Consider the following 19,344-nt stretch of genomic DNA (forward strand, 5'->3'; position numbering starts at 1 on the left):
AACCGTAGCGGCTAGGGTTTAGCAGACTAAGTCTATAAAAGGTAAAAAGAAAGGGTAGAAAAAAAAAAACACAAACTCAGAAACACACAAAAGAGAAAAGAAAGAAAGAAGAAAAGAGAGTGAGAAATCAAATGGCATCTAACTACCCATTTTCGTTGGATCTCAACCTAGCTCCACCGACTCAGACACGAGGCCAAGCAGTGGCACCAGTATGGATGCCCTACTTTGCTTCCGCACGGGGGCCTGTGACAGTAACTGACTCAATACTCCTGGACAACGATGTTGCCATTGGAGTGGCTAGAAATTTAGTGACTCCTAAAGATATACGTGTTCTGGGGACAAGGGATGACAACCGGGTCGTGAGCGATGCCCTGGCACTGAGCGTGCAGAGTACGGCAATAGTCGCAAGTTTGGGTCATCGCCTACTTGCGAAGTCCCATGAGGTAGAGGTGCTGAAAGGTCAGTTGGCGGCGGAGCGAAGTATGGTTGAGGAGTGTCAGACTGCTATAAAAAGCTTGAAAAGGGAGAGGTCAAGGATAGTTGAGGTGAATCGACACCAGCTAGAAGTATTGCGGGACGAGAATAGAAACCTATCAAAGATGGTAGAGTTGTACTATCGCGACATGCGAAAACAGCTGGAAGACCTAGACCGACCGGGTAAACGCAAACAAGCAGATCGCGAGAGTAGTTACGCTCAAGCTAAGATTGCGATCTTTGGGAGCTCAAGTGGTGAGCCCCAAGAGGCTGTGCATGAAGCCCAGGAAGAGGACAGCCAGAGGGCCAAACTCAAAGCTCCAATGGTCGAGACACCGAGCACTGTGAAGAAATGACTTATACTGCATTATTGATGTTTTTATTTTAATTTATTTTATTTTTTTGGTTGTTTTTGTCTTTATTTTGTTTTGGAAATAAAAGAGTAAATTTGCAGAAGGAAAAAGAAAACGGAAAAGAAAGCACACTTTTCAAACTTAAATCAAACGAAGACGACAAACGGAAATGGAAGCACAGTTCCCTAACTAAAATAAAATAAAGATGATAGCCGAAAGGGAAAGGCAAAAACACAAAGCTCTAGAAAATGAAAGTAACGGGCAAAACAATAAAACACCAGAAAACACGGAAAAAAGAAAAGTAAAGTGAAAGTAAAGGTGCTCCCCCTTGAAGCGATTAGGTCGAGCATGCCCGGGAAATCCGAAATGGTGTTGGCTCTCTCTCATCAGCATATGTCTATTTAAACCACACCTCTGCAAGCAGATGATACCCAGCATTTCTTCCTGCAACTCAAGGAAAAACATCAAAAAATCCAGAAACAGAAAAAAAAAATGGCATCCTCATGCACTCACCTTGATGATCTCAACCTTGAGCTCTCACTTGCACCACCGAATGCCCAGACAAGGGCTCCTCCAAACACTGTCTTTCCAAACTCTTCATATCATCACGGCACGGCCTCAAACTTTGCTGAGGCAATACCGAACTTTTCTGAGGCACTGTCGAACAGAGCAGTGCTGCTAGGAGGCATGATTAGCAGCAAGCTCACTCCGACAGATCATCTGCATGTGGCACAGAGGTCTGATAAGGCAGCGGTAGAGGAGTCCCACAATTTAACTGTGCTCCACGCGGTCTCCGCTACCAATTTGGGCATGCGATTACTGGCGAGGACAAGGGAGTGTGCCGCGATGAGCGAGGAAATAGCTTCCTTGAAGGCTATGGTGGCGGACTTGCAGAAGCGGCTCTACTGTGCCAATCAGCACGTGGAAGCACTGCAGAGAAAAAATGAGGACCATGTGGAGCTGCTGCAGATTCTACAAGTGCGAGAAAATAGAGGCAAGCCATGATGATGATGGAGATGAAGAAGATGAAGAAGATGATGAAGAAGATGATGATGATGTTTTTTTTTTATTTTTATTGTTTTTGTTTTTGTTTTTTTTTTGTTTTTTGTTTTTTTTGTTTTTTTTTGTTTTTGTTTTTATGCAATGTTTGAAATAAAATAAAAAATGTTTTAACACTCAGAAATAAACTAACTAACCATACCACGTAAATAAATAAATAAACTAACATAACAAAATAAAAACAAAAACAAAACAAAAACAAAGACTCAACAGAAAAGAAAACAAAGAAAATAAAGAAAACTTAATTTAAAAACACACGAATATACAAGCAACTCACGGATGACCAGTTAAGGGCCTCAGAAAACACAGCCAGGGGATCCGGGAAGGTTGGAGGGGTCACAATGGTCCCGCTTAAAACCCAAACTTCTTAGACACCGAAGGTGTCGCCTAAAGAACTCCTAGACACTGTATTAACGGAAGTGCTCACTGGGGTTACCATAAGTCGGCTCATATGAAAAATCTTTTTTTTTTATTTTAAAATTTTTAAGATAAGAAATAAAAACAAATTAAGATAAAATGGAACAACAAACCATAAACGAAAATGAACTAAGTACTCTAAACAAATTCAAACAAACAACATAAATTGTTGTACTAAAAGAAACAAACCAATAAACCAAAGAAAAACACAAACAGCACTTTCTATCACCCGTTTATCACCATTTGGACAGATTCGTTTCTCTGTTTTTCAGCTTCGACCTGTGTTCAGTTTTTAGGCTATAACTTTCCAACCGTAAGTCCAAATATTACGTTCTTTATATGGTTGGATTCAGCATAGAAAAACAAAGAACTCAGCGCGGACCAAAAGGCAAAAACAACTACGAAAATAAACAGAATTCAAAGAAGAGAAAGGATTGAAATGCTCCCCCTTGAAGCGATTAGGTCGAGCATGGATGCACTTGGAGGTCACGACTTCTCCCACTACTCCACACTTCCTATCTTTGAAGTTGCCATCTCTCTCCATTTTTATTGAGCTATTTACATTGCTAAAACAAACACATACAAAAACTTGAAACGGAATTAAAGGATTACAAAATATAAAAAAAAAAACTAAAAATGAAAGGGAAAAATCAACACAAGTCCAATTCCATGCTTCAAAGCAACAAGCACCAATGGGTTGTGTAAGCTGGGACTTAAACCCAGTTCTCTTGCTTGTTGGGCAATTGTCCTTTTCTGTTGGACTACAAACACAACTTGTCCATTAACGTCATTAACTTTAAAACTTGAAATTGTCTAGTTAAGAAAAAAAAAATAAAGTAGGAAAGCCAAATAGAATCAAACAATGTTACCGATCCCCGGCAACGGCGCCAAAAACTTGTTGCGTAGATTTAGCTCCACCAAAATGGATTAAGCTGCATCCTCAACTTGTGATACTCGCAAGTGCACGAGCCGTTGGTAGTTTAGCGTATGTAAGTGCGAGGTCGATTCCACAGGGATTGGTGATTGAATGATCCAATTTAGTTTCCCTACACAAAATAGAAACAAAAACAAAGAACATAAAACAAGGAAGAAAGAAATAAGTAACTCAAGCAAATAAGTTCCCAAGTTCAATTTAGATTAATGGATTGATTCTAGCTAAAGTATGATTAAGCCATGGTGTGTGGTCATAACCTTGTGTTCCTAATTCCCTAATTTGATCATTTGTTGTCTAACCTAAAATTAAGCATTAGGAACCCATTAAGCATAGAAGAACAATTTAAACAACCAAGCATGTATCTAATCCCTGTTGTCGAATGTCCATACATACTCTTCCTATTCATAGTTCAATTCGAATTAAAGCATGGTGTCTACTCTTAATTCAAACCAAGATAGCTAACATGCAAGCCTAAATGGTGATCAATCATTCAAACTAGCATATTAACTTATAAGCATAATGAATAAGAACAAAAATCATAATTGAAACTTGAAAACTAATCAAACTTGAAACTAAAGAAAAGAATTTACATAACAATGAAAATTAAGTAGAACTTGGAAAAACTTAAGGAGAATTTCAACACAAAAATCTCATTATAACAATTGAAAACTAGAAAGAGAAACTAAGAGAATTTGAGGGAGAGAAGGGAAGGGAGCTCTAGAGAAGTGTTTGAGAGCTCCCCCCCTTGGGGTGTGTTTACAAGCTTAGAGAACTTCCCTATTTATAGGCCTAGGGGAAGTGAAAATCTGAATTCAATATGGCTAATGCATACAACACTTGTTTTATAAAATCTGAAATGGTTGATGCACTTGTATTAGAAAATCTAAATTGTGTGATGCACTTGTATTAGAAAATCTTGAATTGGTTGATGCACTTCACCAATAGATCCCACCAGCAGCCCTAGCTCATCTTCATGTCACCATGACCAAGCTTCCAACCAGAAATGATAGCTCATACCTAGCTCACCATGACCAAGCATCCAACCAGCACATGCTGAGGTCAGCATGACCAGCAACTTCAAGGGCTTACAACTTGGGCTTCTCTTAATCAAATTAGGACTTTAAGCACTCGAAATTGAAGTTCAGAATGTCTTCTTTCCAGCCATATGTTATTTGGGCCAATCCAAGGTCGGAGGAAGAAGTTAAGGCCGAAACAAATTGCTAACTCATTTTCCGCGCTGATAAGATCCATCCTGAGCATGGTTCTATGTTTGCTAGGTAACGGACTCCAGATTTATCCAATGGGGCTGAATTTTGGATATGTTATAGTACACACCAATTGGAACAACTTTTATGAAGAATGTGGCCTCATTCGAGCTATGTAGTTTGCTGAAACAAAGCTTGCAATATGACCTACGGAACTGGACTGGCAGGGGGCTGTAGCCATAATGAATTTGTCTTTAAGCTCTTCATCCATTCATCCAAATTAGGCCTTAACATGCTTGAATTGCATGAATTATGCTCTCTAAAGCCATCATTATTACCTAAAGCTCAATGAACTGAAAGATAAACACAAAAAGGATTAAAAGCACAAGTTTAACTCAAAAACATAACCAAATCATAAGCTAGAAGGGTACAAAATGATATACAATTATGAACCGATCACCAGGCCAGAAGGTCTTGCACCAGTTCAGGTTCCCCAGAATCGGCCAGAACCGCCTGCACCACAACCTGTGGCCCCACGAGATCAACCATTGCCACTTCTGCCTGAGGCGCCAGCCGTGCCACCCTACAGACCAAGAAGGATGGACCCCAATCCATTCCCTCCATTAGCAAGGGGCAGGAGGGGCAGAGGGGGAATTAACCCTTTTGCCAACAATGACAGGAACAGACCGGGGGCAAATTGGAGAAACCATCTGGAGATTGAAGAAGAGGAAGAACACAGGGAGGAAGCTCTGCCCCGACCATACAGAATAGAGCATAGGTTTGATAATGATCAGCCAGAACAGGGACGAAATCCACGTCCTGTCAATGCTTTGAATGACATAGGGGCACTACAGAGAATGATCAGAGAAATGATGGAGCCAGAGGCCAGGAGAGGAGAAAGGCTCACCTACAGAAAGCCGTACCCGGCTTACATAGATCAGATTCCTTTACCTGCAGGTTTCAAAGTACCAAACTTCACCTTATTTAACGGAGAAGATCCTCATGCTTCGTCCGTTGAACACATAGGCAGGTTTTCTGTCCAGTGTATAGCCATAGAGAATAATCCTCTGTTAAAGCTAAGGCTTTTTGGGAATTCTCTCTCCGGACAGGCTTTCACCTGGTATACCAGTTTGCCAGCCAATTCTGTTCAAACCTGGGAGCAAATGGAAAACCTTTTTCATGACTATTATTTCAGGATCCAGCCAGAAGTCACCATCAGTGATCTTGCCGCTCTTAAGCAAAGCGAAGACGAACCCGCCCAGGATTTCATAACCAGATTCAGGAAGCTCAAGATGAAGTGCCGAATTCCCATGGAAGAAAGACATTTCATTCAGATGGCTCAAACCTCCCTCAAAATTTCATTAAGAAAAAGATTCGACGGGATGCTGTTCGGAGATCTGGCAGAACTGGCAGACAAAGCGTCCAAATATGAGGAACTGCTGAGGGAGGAACAGCAGAAGAGGAACTCTTCCAAAGGCACATACTACAAGTCCCCTTCTTCTTCAATTCATTTGATTGAAGTAAAATCAGAAGAAGACACAGATGGCTCGGAGGAAAGAGAGGTTGCAGTGGCAGAAATGGCAAAGTTAAAGCATCCTATCAGCTGCAAAGCTCTTACAAGGCCACCAAAGAACCAGAAGCCGCCACCATTTACAGGAGGATTTGTTCCAAACAAACCAACACAGAACAAGGTTTACTCTTTCGATCTAACCAAGGTCGATGCTCTGTTCGATGAAATGTTGGCACAAAAGGCAATAGAGACGCCTCACAAGCTGCCCAAACCAGAGGAGCTTAAGGGCAGGCAGTATTGCAGATGGCACAACTCTTGGAATCACTCTACTAACAGTTGTGTCGTGTTCAGAGATGTCATACAGGAAGGAATAACTGCAGGAAGATTGAAACTAGCAGAAAAACCACCTTCAGTCACGACAGATCCGTTTCCCCAACCTCAAGTTAACATGGTCAATTTAAATTGGCCAGACCGGAGGGAAGATGCCAGTTCCAGCAGAAGCAGGAGAACTACAAAGGAGAATTTTCAAAGGCCAAAGGCGACCATCTCGGCCGGGATAGTACTATGCAGTAAATGCAAGTGTGAAAGTGAGTTAGAAGTTACTCTGGACAGGCAGAAACAGCCCATACACAGCGTATTTGACCGGATTGGAACGTCGCACCAGCATGGCCTAGCTCCGATTCCTCCCAGAAACAGAGTTAGACAAAGGGATTATCTCAGGCCGGTTCAGCAAAACAGAAGAATGCCAGGACAACCTAAGGAGGAGATACCAATTAGGATGCCAGGAAATGACAAGCCTTTGGCAACTATCATAGAGGGAAGATGGTATTCCGTCGGAAAAAGCGGCAGACCAACCTTGGAATTAACCAGAACTCAGAAAAGAAGGGTTCAGAGGCAATATTCCACCTTCCTTAGAAACAGGAAAGATGTGCAGGTGTTGACATAACCAAATTCTGCCAGGAGAAGAGAAAATCCAGAAACAATTCCTCAGGCAGAACAGACAAAACATAAGTCTCAAAAGCTGATAAAGACAGAATCCTTCATCTGTTCAACCTCATCTCCCGCCGATCAACCCAAACTTCAACAAGTACAAGAAGGGCCAGAACCTGTTCCAGAAGAAGAACAACAAGGCTGGACAGAAGAAAACGAGGAGGAACAGTTGGACTATGAGCCATCTGCAGATGATCAAGCTGGTTCCCTCGAAATAGGAGAACAAGGAGAATGGACAGAGGAGATGGAATACGATGGGGGATTAGATGAAGAAACCGAAGCTTTTGGGGCAGAATTGGAGAACTTGTTGCAAGGTGATCTTGGCATTAACATGGTATTTATCCTATCAGAGAAATTCAGGGCAGCAGAAGGACAAGGAAGCACTCTAGAGGGAAACGTACTCTCGCAAGAAAGCTTCGAGTGCAGACTGACGGAAATAGAAGGAGCGCCAGAACAGGCGGAACCACCATGAAACTAGTTGCAGAACAGCTTTGTTTCTCCAAACCAACCGGGGAAATGGCCAATCACCTCAGGCCTCTATTCATAACTGCAAACTTCGGAGGCATTCCTGTTTCCAAGGTAATGATAGATGGAGACGCAGCCATTAACCTTTTACCACACAGACTGTTAAGTAAAATGGGCAGAACAGAAAAGGATCTAATTCCAACACGTCTGACCGTCACCAACTTTGCCGGGGGCATCACTAAGACTCATGGAATTTTGGACGTGGATGTCATTGTTGGGACCAAAAAGCTGAAAATTGCATTCTTTGTGGTAGACACTACTTCTACTACCTACAATGCTTTGCTCGGAAGAGACTGGATTCACCAAAGCTTCTGCGTTCCTTCTACTCTGCATCAGCAGCTAGCTCTTTGGCATGAAGAAGGTTAGATAGTAGAGGCCGATCCACGGTCATTTCTGCCTTCTGCCATGTGTTTTGAGGCAAGATACTATCACGATGACCTTGGTCCTTTCACTTTCTTTGGAGTCAACCAGAACGGCCGCCCTCATAGTGTCACGGCCCAAAGGCTCATTGAAGATGGTCTGTCCAGTTCTCTAGAAGACTGGAATAGGCCTTTTGTTCTGAACCTCCAGAACTCCGATGTTTAGTCCCAATCAACAGGAAAAGGATCGAGCTGCAACAATCCGATCCATTACAAAAAGATTGTTGATATACTGGGAAGAAAAGAAACTCATTGTGCAGAATCCAGCCATTAATATGGCAGAATTCACGCATGAGAGCATCAAAGAACAGGAAGAAAGTTTACAAGAGGAAATATTGGACTTTGCACCATCAGCACTAGATGATTCCTTACCAGAAGTGGAAGATCCATTACAGGAGATTAATCTAGGGACAGAAGAGGACCCAAGACCCACTTTCATTAGTGCACTATTGGAAGAACCGCTCAAAAACGAAGTCATCGCACTTTTGCATGATTTTAAAGACTGTTTTGCTTGGCATTATCACGAGATGCCAGGATTAGACAGGAAACTGGTAGAGCACAAGCTGCCTATCAAAGAAGGCAACCTTCCAGTTAAACATGCCAGAAGAAGAATGTCCATGGAAACAGAATTAAAAGTCAAAGAAGAGATAGAAAGACTGCTTAAAGCAGGATTCATCAGGCCAGCCATCTACACTGACTGGCTAGCCAATATTGTACCAGTTCTAAAAAGGAAAACAGGGGCAGTTAGGATCTGTGTGGATTACAGAAATCTGAATGAAGCATCCCCCAAGGATGAATATCCTATGCCTATGGCAGATATGCTAGTAGATGGAGCTGCCCAGAACCAAATGCTATCTTTCATGGACGGCAACGCAGGGTATAACCAGATCATGGTAGCAGAGGAAGATATCCACAAAACAGCTTTCATGTGTCCAGGGCACATAGGTGCTTTTGAATACACTGTGATGCCTTTTGGCTTACGAAATGCAGGAGCCACTTATCAAAGAGCAATGAATTCTGTTTTCCATGATATGATAGGACATTCTCTAGAAGTATATATAGATGATGTGATAATTAAATCCAAGGAAGCTGAAAGTCATGTGTCGGATCTGAGAAAGGCATTCCAAAGAATGAGACAGCATAAATTGAAAATGAATCCTAAAAAATGTATTTTTGGAGTGCAGGCAGGAAACTTCTTGGGTTTTTTGGTCCATCAAAAAGGCATAGAAGTCGATAAAAATAAAGCAAAGTCCATCATAGAAGCTCAACCACCTCGGAACAAGAAGGAGCTGCAAAGTCTTCTGGGAAAAATTAACTTCCTAAGAAGATTCATATCCAATTCCGCGGGAAAGATTCAGCCCTTTTCTTCCTTGTTAAGGCTAAAACAGGAACAGATCTTCAAATGGGAGGAACAGTACCAACAGGCTTTTGAAGAAATCAAACACTATCTGTCAAATCCACCAGTTCTGTCCCCACCAAAGAAGGGCAGACCGCTCAAACTCTATGTGTCTGCGTCAGGAACATCTATTGGAAGTCTGTTAGCCCAAGACAACAACGAAGGGAAGGAGCAAGCGGTATACTATCTGAGCAAAACTTTGACAGAAGTAGAAAGAAATTATTCTGTGATCGAAAGGCTTTGTCTGGCTTTATATTTCACTGTTATAAAACTCAGACACTACATGCTGCCATTTACCATTTATATCATTGCCAAGACAGACCTAATCAAATATATGCTAACAAGGCCAATGCTAAGAGGCAGAATTGGGAAATGGACTCTGGCTCTGACAGAATTTGCTTTCAGATATGTCCCTCAGAAATCTGTCAAGGGGCAAGCTGTAGCAGACTTCCTAGCCGATCATCCAGGGGAAGAAATTGAAAATATGGACTCTTTGGATATAGCAAATGTAGATCTATTGACAAGAGCTCATGTTTGCCTTAACAATCCCATTTATTCGATTCATCTCACACCATGGAAGCTGTATTTTGATGGATCAAAAACTGATTTAACTTCCGGAGCAGGAATTGTTCTAGAAGAACCTTTGGGAGTCAGACATTGTTATTCTTTCCAGTTTGATTTCCAATGCACCAACAACAGAGCTGAATATGAAGCTTTAATCATTGGCCTTGAAATGTTGGTGGAACTGGGAGTCCAGTCTGTGGAAATTTTGGGAGATTCTATGCTTGTTTTGAAACAGATTGCTGGAGAATACAAATGTTTGAACCCTGCTCTAGCTGTCTATTTAGTAGCAGCTAGGAATCTGTTGACAGAATTCAGGGAAGCCACTTGGGAACACATCCCAAGAGAAGAGAACTTTGCAGCCAATGAACTGGCTCAAATAGCTACAGGAATACAAATCCCGGAAGATTGTGTGCAAAGGATTATTAGGGTAGGAAAGAAAAGTCTGCCATCTGTTCTGACCAGAGGAATGGAGGTAGATGTCAATTCTGCCATAATCACTGAAGATGATTGGAGAACTCCCATCATAAACTACTTGCAGTATCCAATTCTGCCTTCTGAAAAGAAAGTCAGAATCATGGCTTCAAATTATCTTATGTGGAATGAAGATTTGGTCCGAAAAAGCAAGGATGAAGTATTATTAAGATGCTTGGGAAAGAAAGAATACATGAAGGTCATGGGAGAAACTCATGAAGGGATATGTGGAGCACATCAAGGTGGAAGGAAAATGTGTTGGCTAATCAGAAGGTATGGTTATTTCTGGCCAACCATGATGAAAGATTGCATTAACTACTCCAAGGGATGTGAAGCTTGTCAAAGACATGGACCGATCCAGCAGGTTCCTTCAGTTCCCATGAACCCGGTAGTCAAGCCATGGCCATTCAGAGGATGGGCAATGGACCTCATTGGCAAGATTTATCCAGCCAGCAGCCAACATCATTGTTTCATCATTGTAGCAACGGATTATTTTACCAAATGGGTAGAAGCCAAGCCTGTTAAGTCTACCACGTCTCAAGAAATCATCACTTTCATAGAGGAACAGATCATACAGAGATTTGGTATTCCAGAATCAATCACTACCGATAGGGGATCTTCTTTCATATCCGGAGATATGCTGAACATGGCAGAAGCGTTCAAATTTAAGCTACTCCAATCCACGCCTTATTATGCTCAAGCCAACGGACAGGCAGAATCAAGTAACAAAGTGATAATCAATATTATCAGGAAAATGCTTGAGAAGAATCCAAAGCAATGGCATGAGAAGCTGTCAGAAACCTTATGGGCATATAGAACTTCGAAAAGGGAGGCGACTGGTATGACTCCATATGCTTTGACTTATGGTCACGATGCAATTCTGCCTATGGAGATAGCAGTCCAATCCCTCAGAATTGCCCATCAAAACGAATTGGTTGGAGAAGACTATAACCAGGCCATGTTATTAGAACTGGAAGGGTTGGACGCAAGTAGGATTGATACCCTCAACAAACTCTTAGCAGGAAAACAGGCTGTGTCAAGAGCATACAACAAGAGAGTTAAAAACAAGAGTTTTGAAGAAGGAGAAATAGTCTGGAAAGCAGTTCTGCCCCTCGGAACACATATAGCTGGTTACGGAAAATGGTCACCAACTTGGGAAGGACCTTTCATAATTAACCAAGTCCTAGGATTAGGGGCGTACAGACTACAGGATCGAGATGGAGAAGTCCATGCTGCGCCAATCAATGGCAAATGGTTAAAGAAATTCTATCCAACTATGTGGGATTCGCAGGCTGTGCAGACAGATCCTGGGATAGAAAGGCAACAACTTGAAACTGTTGTTTGATCTTGTTTTAAGATTTAGCTCGGTATTAGTATAATCTTTTATTTCAGTTTGTCAAGAGAAATCGAAATTCCAAAAAATAAATAAACTTTCATTTTCAAAAAGTCACTTTGGTGACTCAACCAGTTCATTACAATTCCAAAATCTGAATGTTAAAATCCTAGTTTTCTAAGGGTTTCCTGCAGACTCGTCTTCTTAATCGAGAGCTCCTTCTGAAGCAGTACTCCCTGGTGGATTGAAGCCTCTGCAACTTCTAAGGCTGGCCTGGAGGCTGAAACCATGGTCTGCACCAGGAAAGTGGCCTTAGTCTTGGAGCTCAGTCCAGCACCCAGCTTGCGCTGTACCTCCCTGCGTTCTGCCAGCCGCTTTTGAAGCTCCTCAATCTGCTTCTCCAGCCTGTCTGCAGTAGCCTTGGCCTCTTTGTACCCCGCGACCATCTGATCCAGTTCTGCCTTCTGTTTTGCATAATCAGCCAAATTAGCGTCATGAGTTGTCTTGCAGAGTTCAGAAGTCTCGAAGGTAGGCTTGAGATCCTCATAGCGATCGTGAAGGTTAAGCACATCTCTGGCCAGGTTCAGACTTATCTCAAGAATTGGCCTAGGAGCCATGTTCTGCCTGTGCAGCAGGTCCAGATCTTTCATCAGTTGTTCTACAGCTTCCCTATTTTCCTCCAGTTCCAGCTCAGTAGATTGCCAGACCTTCACCCTCTCCATGGCCTCATCCACTGCTTTGAATTTGGTCTTGTTAGGGGTAGAACTGAGTTTCTCCAGCCTGTCCAGTTGGGGGTCCAAGTCCATAGCCTCGAATTCAGCCAATTCTGGGTCAGCAAAGGAGGCTGTGATGGTTGAAACAGCACGGGATTGGACGGGCATCTGCAAAACCAAAACTGTGGATTAGAAAAGGGAGAAATAAAAGAAAAATTCATGACATGGTGAAAACTTACAGCTGCGAGAACAGGCTTCAAAGGGCTGATAACCACTGCCATGGCTCCTACGGCTTCAGAAATAGTAGCAGTTAATTCTGCTTCAGATTCTGGGGTTGCAGCAGGAAGCTCCACCTACTCCACAGGCCCCGAGGCAGATGGTTCTGCCAGGCTCGCAACCGGAAGTTCTACCCGTCCCACAGGTCCCGATTCTGCCAAAGCCTCCATATGCTCCCCAGACCCTAGCATTGCCTGTTCTGCTTGAGCTGTGACAGAGAGTTCTGTTTGTTCTACAGGCTCGAATGCAGGTTGATTGGTTGAAGCGGCTACAGGAACTTCTACCTGCTCTACTGGCTCTGAAACAGAAGGCTCTGGCTGTTCCTCAAATACTGGAGCTGCAGTAGAATGTTCAGCCTCCGTGTCCTCAAAGGCGGCCAGTTCTGAGCTAGTCAGCTCTGTCCGGGGAATGGCACGCTGTTGTTGAGCCAAGGCAATGCTCTCTGCGATCACCTCAGCCGGGATCTCCTCCTAAACAGACAAACAGAAATCAGGAGTTAGAAAAGAAAAGCAGAAAGAGCATGTCTACAAATGACCAGAATTCAACCCCACCTCTTCGTCGAGATCTTTCCCTTTCGTTTTTAGAGTTTCCACTGCCGTTTCTTGTTGCCCCTCTTTTTCAACAGCCTCAAAAGCTTCTCTCAGCTCATCATCAGTCCCAGAGGCTTCATTCGGATTGGCGGCAAACTCTTCTGTCTCATCAGAATCGATCTCACGCCTCTTCCTAAGTCTTTTAGACCTGGTGCGAGGAGGAGGAGGAGGAGGGCTTTCAGCTGCATAAAAGAAGCAAGGATTAGAAGAAAGAGCAAGGCAGAACAAGTCAAAAGGAAGTGGGACCTAAACACAAGGACCCTACCAGAAGTTTCAGGCTGGGCAACGCTGCCCTGAGCAAAAGTGCTCTCTTTCCTTTTCTTTCCAGCAATTGGAGTGGCCACAGCAGGCTGTTCTGCCAGATCTTCATCCTCCTCACCAGAAGGAGGCTCTAGGTCCCCAGCAGCAATGATAGAACTGACTATATGAGGAAGAAATTTGAAGTCAGAACAAAACACAGTATAAGGAAATAAAAGGAACAGGGTAGATCGAAGCTTACCAAACATTGCTCCAGCTTGAGCCGTCTGTTCACCAATGATTTTCTTCATGGAAGGGTCTGATACAGGCAGAATTGATTTGTCAGACAAGTATAAACGACAGAACAAGAAATTGTAGACAGAACGAAGAATTTACCTTCTATGATCTGATCATTGACATCTTGAATAGTCTTAACTGTGAATTTTCTGGCCTCAGCCTCGCCAAACACATTTCCACAGGCCCAGCCCTCAAAAAGCACCTTGACTGCAGCAGCCGAAGCAGGCATCCCTCGAAACCTGGCCTTCCACCAAGCATCAAAATCGGAGGAACTGGATGAATTCGGCTCCCAGGATGGATAAAGACCATCCAGACTGTTATTGATTTTATTAACTGCACAACGAGCATCCTTGTGCACCTCTAGATTATTTGAATCTCTCCAGGACGAGGCTCGATTGCAACTTCGGTAGTATTTGAACGGAATAACCTGTGGACAGCCAAGTTGTCGTGCACAGAAATTGGGATGGTAGACTTCTGCCCCCAAATGATAGCTTGGTGGCTTCCCACCTCCATGAGGCAGATCCCTCAGCAAGGCTACACTCAGAAATATCTTCCTGTATTCTGTCCTGGCAGCCTCGTCTTCTGGCTCCTTTTCAAAAAGCCGGTGCCCAGGCTGGAACCAAGGATAGGTTCTTCTGATCACCACTTGCCATTGAGCCGCGGAGCGCTTAAGACAGTGTCTGAACCACATCAGGTATTCGTCAATGGAACGCTTGGGCACTTCTGCCGACATCAGAGGGAGAGCCAGAACCTGCTTTTCAGGCAGAACTAGATCAGGAAATCGGAACTCTGGAAAATACACCTGCAACCAGACCTGGATCATCCAAAATGAGCCAGGAGCGGATAAATTCAGGGGATTCTCCATTGTGGCAGTATGCAGGTTCTTGAAAAGGTGAGCCAGAACTGACGGCCCAAGTCCAACGTCGGTATGGTTGTGTAAAGCTTCTGCCAAATGCCTATACTCAAGCAGAACCGCAGAAGAACGATTGGGGAACACAAATCTGTTCAGCCAATACAGAAGGAATAGCATATGCTGCTGATCCTTGTCCTTCTCCACACTGAATTTCCTCAGAAAAACAGAAAAGGAGCAGTTCTGATTGATAGTAGCAGGAGAGACAGTGAAAGGCTTGGCTAGTTTCTCCTGGTTCCTCCTACGATGATAGTCTCCAACAGCATCCACAGGTCGTCCATGGGGCCTAAACCCAAAGATCTGAGCCATGTCCAGCAGAGTTGGCGCCATTGGACCCACACGGAAATCAAACGTGTTGCTGGCAGAATTCCAGAAACATAGGGCAGCGGCAAGCAGGTTCTCATCCCGGTTGATGGATTGCTTAGACAGAAGAATCGTGTTAGGTTCATTTTGACACATGATTTATCATGTTATTCACCCAATATTTTGAGTTAGTTCTTGACATTTTATAGCTTTTTACTTCTTTTTTGTGTTTTAATAAGTTTTACTTTGGTTAGAATGAAAATGAACTAAAAATGCATTATTGGTTATAAATTCTGTTTTTGATCATTTTCGTAGGTCACCATCTTGGCCTTGGATCAGCATGCTCCGTTGCTCGGATGAGGTGAAGATCTTCATGAAACTTGTTCCAATGGATGTTGACTAGAACATATCCAAATTTGAGCTCCATTGAACAAGTGTAGCCTATCCAACTGATCTGCATGTTACAACAGCTCACCAATGATGCAATGTGAAGTGAGAAAAATAGTTGCAGCAAAGGAGTTGCTGGAACAACTGTCAAGATATCTTCAGGTTATGAGATATTTGTAGATACTTTGCCACCCCAATCTTTCATAAAGATAGAACTCATTAAAGAATTAAAAGTTGGCTGCCAAACTTGGTTGGACTCACGTGATGGAGTTGGAAGGTGGAAACCAATTCAAGTTGGAATTGAGTTACCACTTTGGAAACAAATGGAGGTGGCAGCCAGCACTTGTTGGCACTTGTAGGCTATATATATTTTCAGATTGTTCTCAGAGAAAGGGGTAGAGAAATTCAAGAGAGATACACGGCAAAGAGAGAAAGAGTGAGGAAGAAAGAGAACAATGATGGAAAGGAAAGAACCAAGAGCTAATAACTCTTTTAAACTTGTTCTTCCTTTCCTAGTTCTCATTTAATTTATGTATATTAGTTTCTTTGTTTTGTTTTAAATATTAATTATGTCTATTTAAATTACCTAACTAAGGTTGGATGAAACACCTTTATTAAATAAAGTTCTAGTTTTTATTATCAATTCTCAAATATTGTGGTATTCAATGATTATAATTTTCACTTCACATGATTAATAGATTAATCTTCTTTTCACCACTTCTATCATGTATTGTGACATATAACATGTATTTGTGGTAGTTAAGAGTTTGGATTAATCTATTAATTCACCCTTGGTTTTTATTTCTAATTTACAAATTTCTTTGATATTTTGTTATTCAAATGAACTTTTTCACATAGGATGCTTAGGAAACTTTGATCCTTTGTAGTTAAATAATTTTGTTTACATTTTATGCTTAGAATTTGTACTTATGAAGGGAAGGAAAATTTACTTATGATCTAAATTACAAGCTTAATTGATAAATCTTGAGAAAGCAGTAGATTGATTTCTAGATTGCTACTCCATGAGAATTGAAAGATAAATAATTAGGATCTTATGGAATGATGGTGTGGATTCCAATACCTTAGTTATTTTTCTTATAAGTTTAAATCTTAATTTCAGTTTATTGTCATTTCCATATTTGTTTTATGCTTTATTTAATTTTCTTTATCAACAAACAAATCACCATTTGAATCAACTAGGTTGGCAATGAAATTAACTTGGGTATAATTGGTTTTCTATCTTTTCACGCAATCCCTTGGGTACGATCTCGCTCTTACACGCTTATGCTATATTCGATTCGTGCGCTTGCGAGTTTATAAATTTAAAAAGAAACCTCTTTTGAGGCACAACAAGTTTTTGGCGCCGTTGCCGGGGATTGCAACGGAAAACTAATCATATTTTGGTTAATTAAATTCTTCCACTAGTTATAATTTAGTTTTGTAATATATATAAAACTTTTAAAAAATTAAAAAAAAACGAAATTATAAAATAAAAAATAAAAATAAAAAATTTAGATTTTGTCAATTATCTTGTTTCTATTGTAATATGTATTAACCTTTTATAAAAAAAATTAAAAAAATAAAAAATAAAATAAAATAAAATAAAAAAGGAAAAAGATTTTGTTAATTCTTGCTGACGGACGGAAATGAACGGCTTAAATTCTTGCTGACCCAAGAATAAGAGGATAGGGCAGAGTTCCCTTGGTAACACAGAGGTGCTTCGGCATCCTTCTTAACTAACTCTGCCATCTCAGCTGGGACAGGACCAAACCAGCGAGGCCCCACAGTCAGAGTACTGTCAAACAAGTGAAGGACGTTTTCGTCCAATTTTTTCTGAACAAAAGGATGAAGTCTGCTTCGAACTTCCATGGCGTGAGCGTCGATTCCACTCCCAGTGATGTAGTCTGGAGGAACCGAGGAGGAAGCACTGTGGGCACGAGTCCTTAGAGAAGACATTTTCTGGGTTTACAGGCTAGGAACGAAAAAGGGTTTAGGGATTGAACGAAGCAAAGGGAAAGGATTCTGACAAAAACCGAGAAAATTGAACTCTGAGAAAGCTAGGTTTTGAGATGAACAGGAACTGGAAATTTCAAATTTCTTTTAAAGGACTCAAAATCGTGGGAAAGGGAAGACAAGGCGACAGCTGAAAGCTAATAGTGACGAGCTAGTGACCAGCTAGTAACTGACCGGTTTCCCACGAAGTCTAGGTAGGTGGACGTGGCAGACAGGGGACGTTTTAAACTGGCGCGCACAAATTAATAGCCGAAAACATTAAATCTGAAAACCGGTTGATAAACAGTTCAGATTTAATGGGGGCATTGTTTGGGCCCAAATTTAGCACGCCAAAAACAAAAGCCCACACCATCTCCTAGGCCGCTTGTATCAGATGACCTCAAGCCCATCAGCACGACCCAGCCTATTAAATGAGTGGACAGGCCAAAAACACGGCCCAAAACATTAAAGGGCTTGTGAACAATAGGAATCAAAAAACTTGGGCCTCGAAGAAATCCAAAGTTAGGCTCAAAAGCAAACTAGACTCAAGCTGGCCTTCAAAACGGAACAGTCCCACGTGATCCCTGACTTGGAGGAGTCAATAATTTCGGCTGAAAACTGGAAATAGAACAGGAGCAGGTATAAAAGAAGAAAAAATCTAAAGTAGCTTGCTACCAGAAGATTAGAACCCGCTTAGTTTATCTAAAGATATTCTGATATTTTGGAGGAATACCATTTTCGAGGATAAGCAGACTCTGTTTTTATAAAAAGAGAGATAAGCGGGAAACATGAAACTGTCCAAAAGCTGAGAGCCAGCCATCTCCAAGACTCCAGACCTTTTGCAGAAGCAGGTGGAATGGAAGAACAGGCAGGGCACTCCATCAAAAATGCAGAAGTGGTCACCTCAGGAACTAATCGTTGAGTGCTTACTCGCCAGAAAATGGATAGAACCCCTGTTTATTTCATTTTAAAAATTAAAAGATCTTTTGATTACTTGCCGCCCATTCTTGGAGGAACACTTCCTATATATACAAGAGAGGGTGAATAGAGCAAGGACAATCAATCAACCAACCAACCAAAACTCAGTCAAAAGACAAACACTCAAATGATCACTTGATCACAAAAATCCCAAACAAGTCCCAACAGACTTCGAGCCTAAGATATTCAAAAGCTCGCCAACAAGCTTGCAGAATCATCTTGTCTTCTCCCAGCAAAGACAAGTCTAAATCGCTACCTCTGGTTTGAATCCCAGTTCACTAGTCAACAATAACGAGATTTCTCTCGTTACAAATTTGGTTCAGTAAAAGCCAAGCTAAGCAGAGTTTCGAGTTTTCTCAAAAATGAAAAACTCAACAAATTTGTGAAGAGCCCTGACTAAGCAGCACAGGTATTACAACTCATTTCCAGCTCGAGTCCAGCCACTTCTACCCCTTTCAGACTGGAGAAGTCCCAGTTCTGCCCATCCAAAAACCTTCCAGGGTTCGAAACAGATTAAAGCTCTGCCAAACTCAAGCTTTGGTATCGATTTGCAGCTGAAGCCTAGCAGTTGAAGTTGTTAAAAGTCCAGTCCAGCACAGGCGTACCCAGTCCAGCCCAGAACAAAGGCAACTATCCAGAAAGAAATGGAAGCGCAGCCCTCTTCTTGTCCTTGTATAGTCAGTTTTTTTTTCCCTTTTTGAGTCTTGTAAAAGGGAGTTCTGCCTGAAATCGGTTCAATCTGTCATCTTTCATTCTGGCCAGAACTACCGGTTTTCGCACTGAGATAAATTGTAAAAGTCCTTACCAGTCTAAGGCATAGAAAAGAACTTACTTGGGAGATATTCCTCACCCAAATTCACAATCGTTTGGTCAAAGTTAGTAGCTTGGGGCGCAAGTTATTTTTACCATAAGTCTGTTAGGGTTGAAAAATTGCTAACAGTGGCACGCTCAACACATAAAGAAAGTTAATTCGCTGACCAAAACATGGTCTTTGAATTAATGGGGAACTTT

General features: G+C 41.9%; 2 protein-coding genes across 2 annotated transcripts in view; both read right to left on the minus strand.

The window, feature by feature from the left end:
- LOC110754829 (cysteine-rich repeat secretory protein 38-like) overlaps window positions 1-19,344 on the minus strand; it is a 96,234-nt gene that overhangs the window by 22,368 nt on the left and 54,522 nt on the right. The window lies entirely within an intron of this gene.
- LOC148295331 (uncharacterized) lies at window positions 11,812-12,531 on the minus strand. The gene has a single exon (XM_088252009.1). It carries the CDS (start codon window positions 12,529-12,531, stop codon window positions 11,812-11,814), a length of 720 nt encoding a protein of 239 aa, XP_088108135.1.

Source organism: Prunus avium, chromosome 4, assembly GCF_965620075.1.
Source record: "Prunus avium chromosome 4, drPruAviu1.hap1.1, whole genome shotgun sequence".
Taxonomy (NCBI): Eukaryota; Viridiplantae; Streptophyta; class Magnoliopsida; order Rosales; family Rosaceae; genus Prunus; species Prunus avium.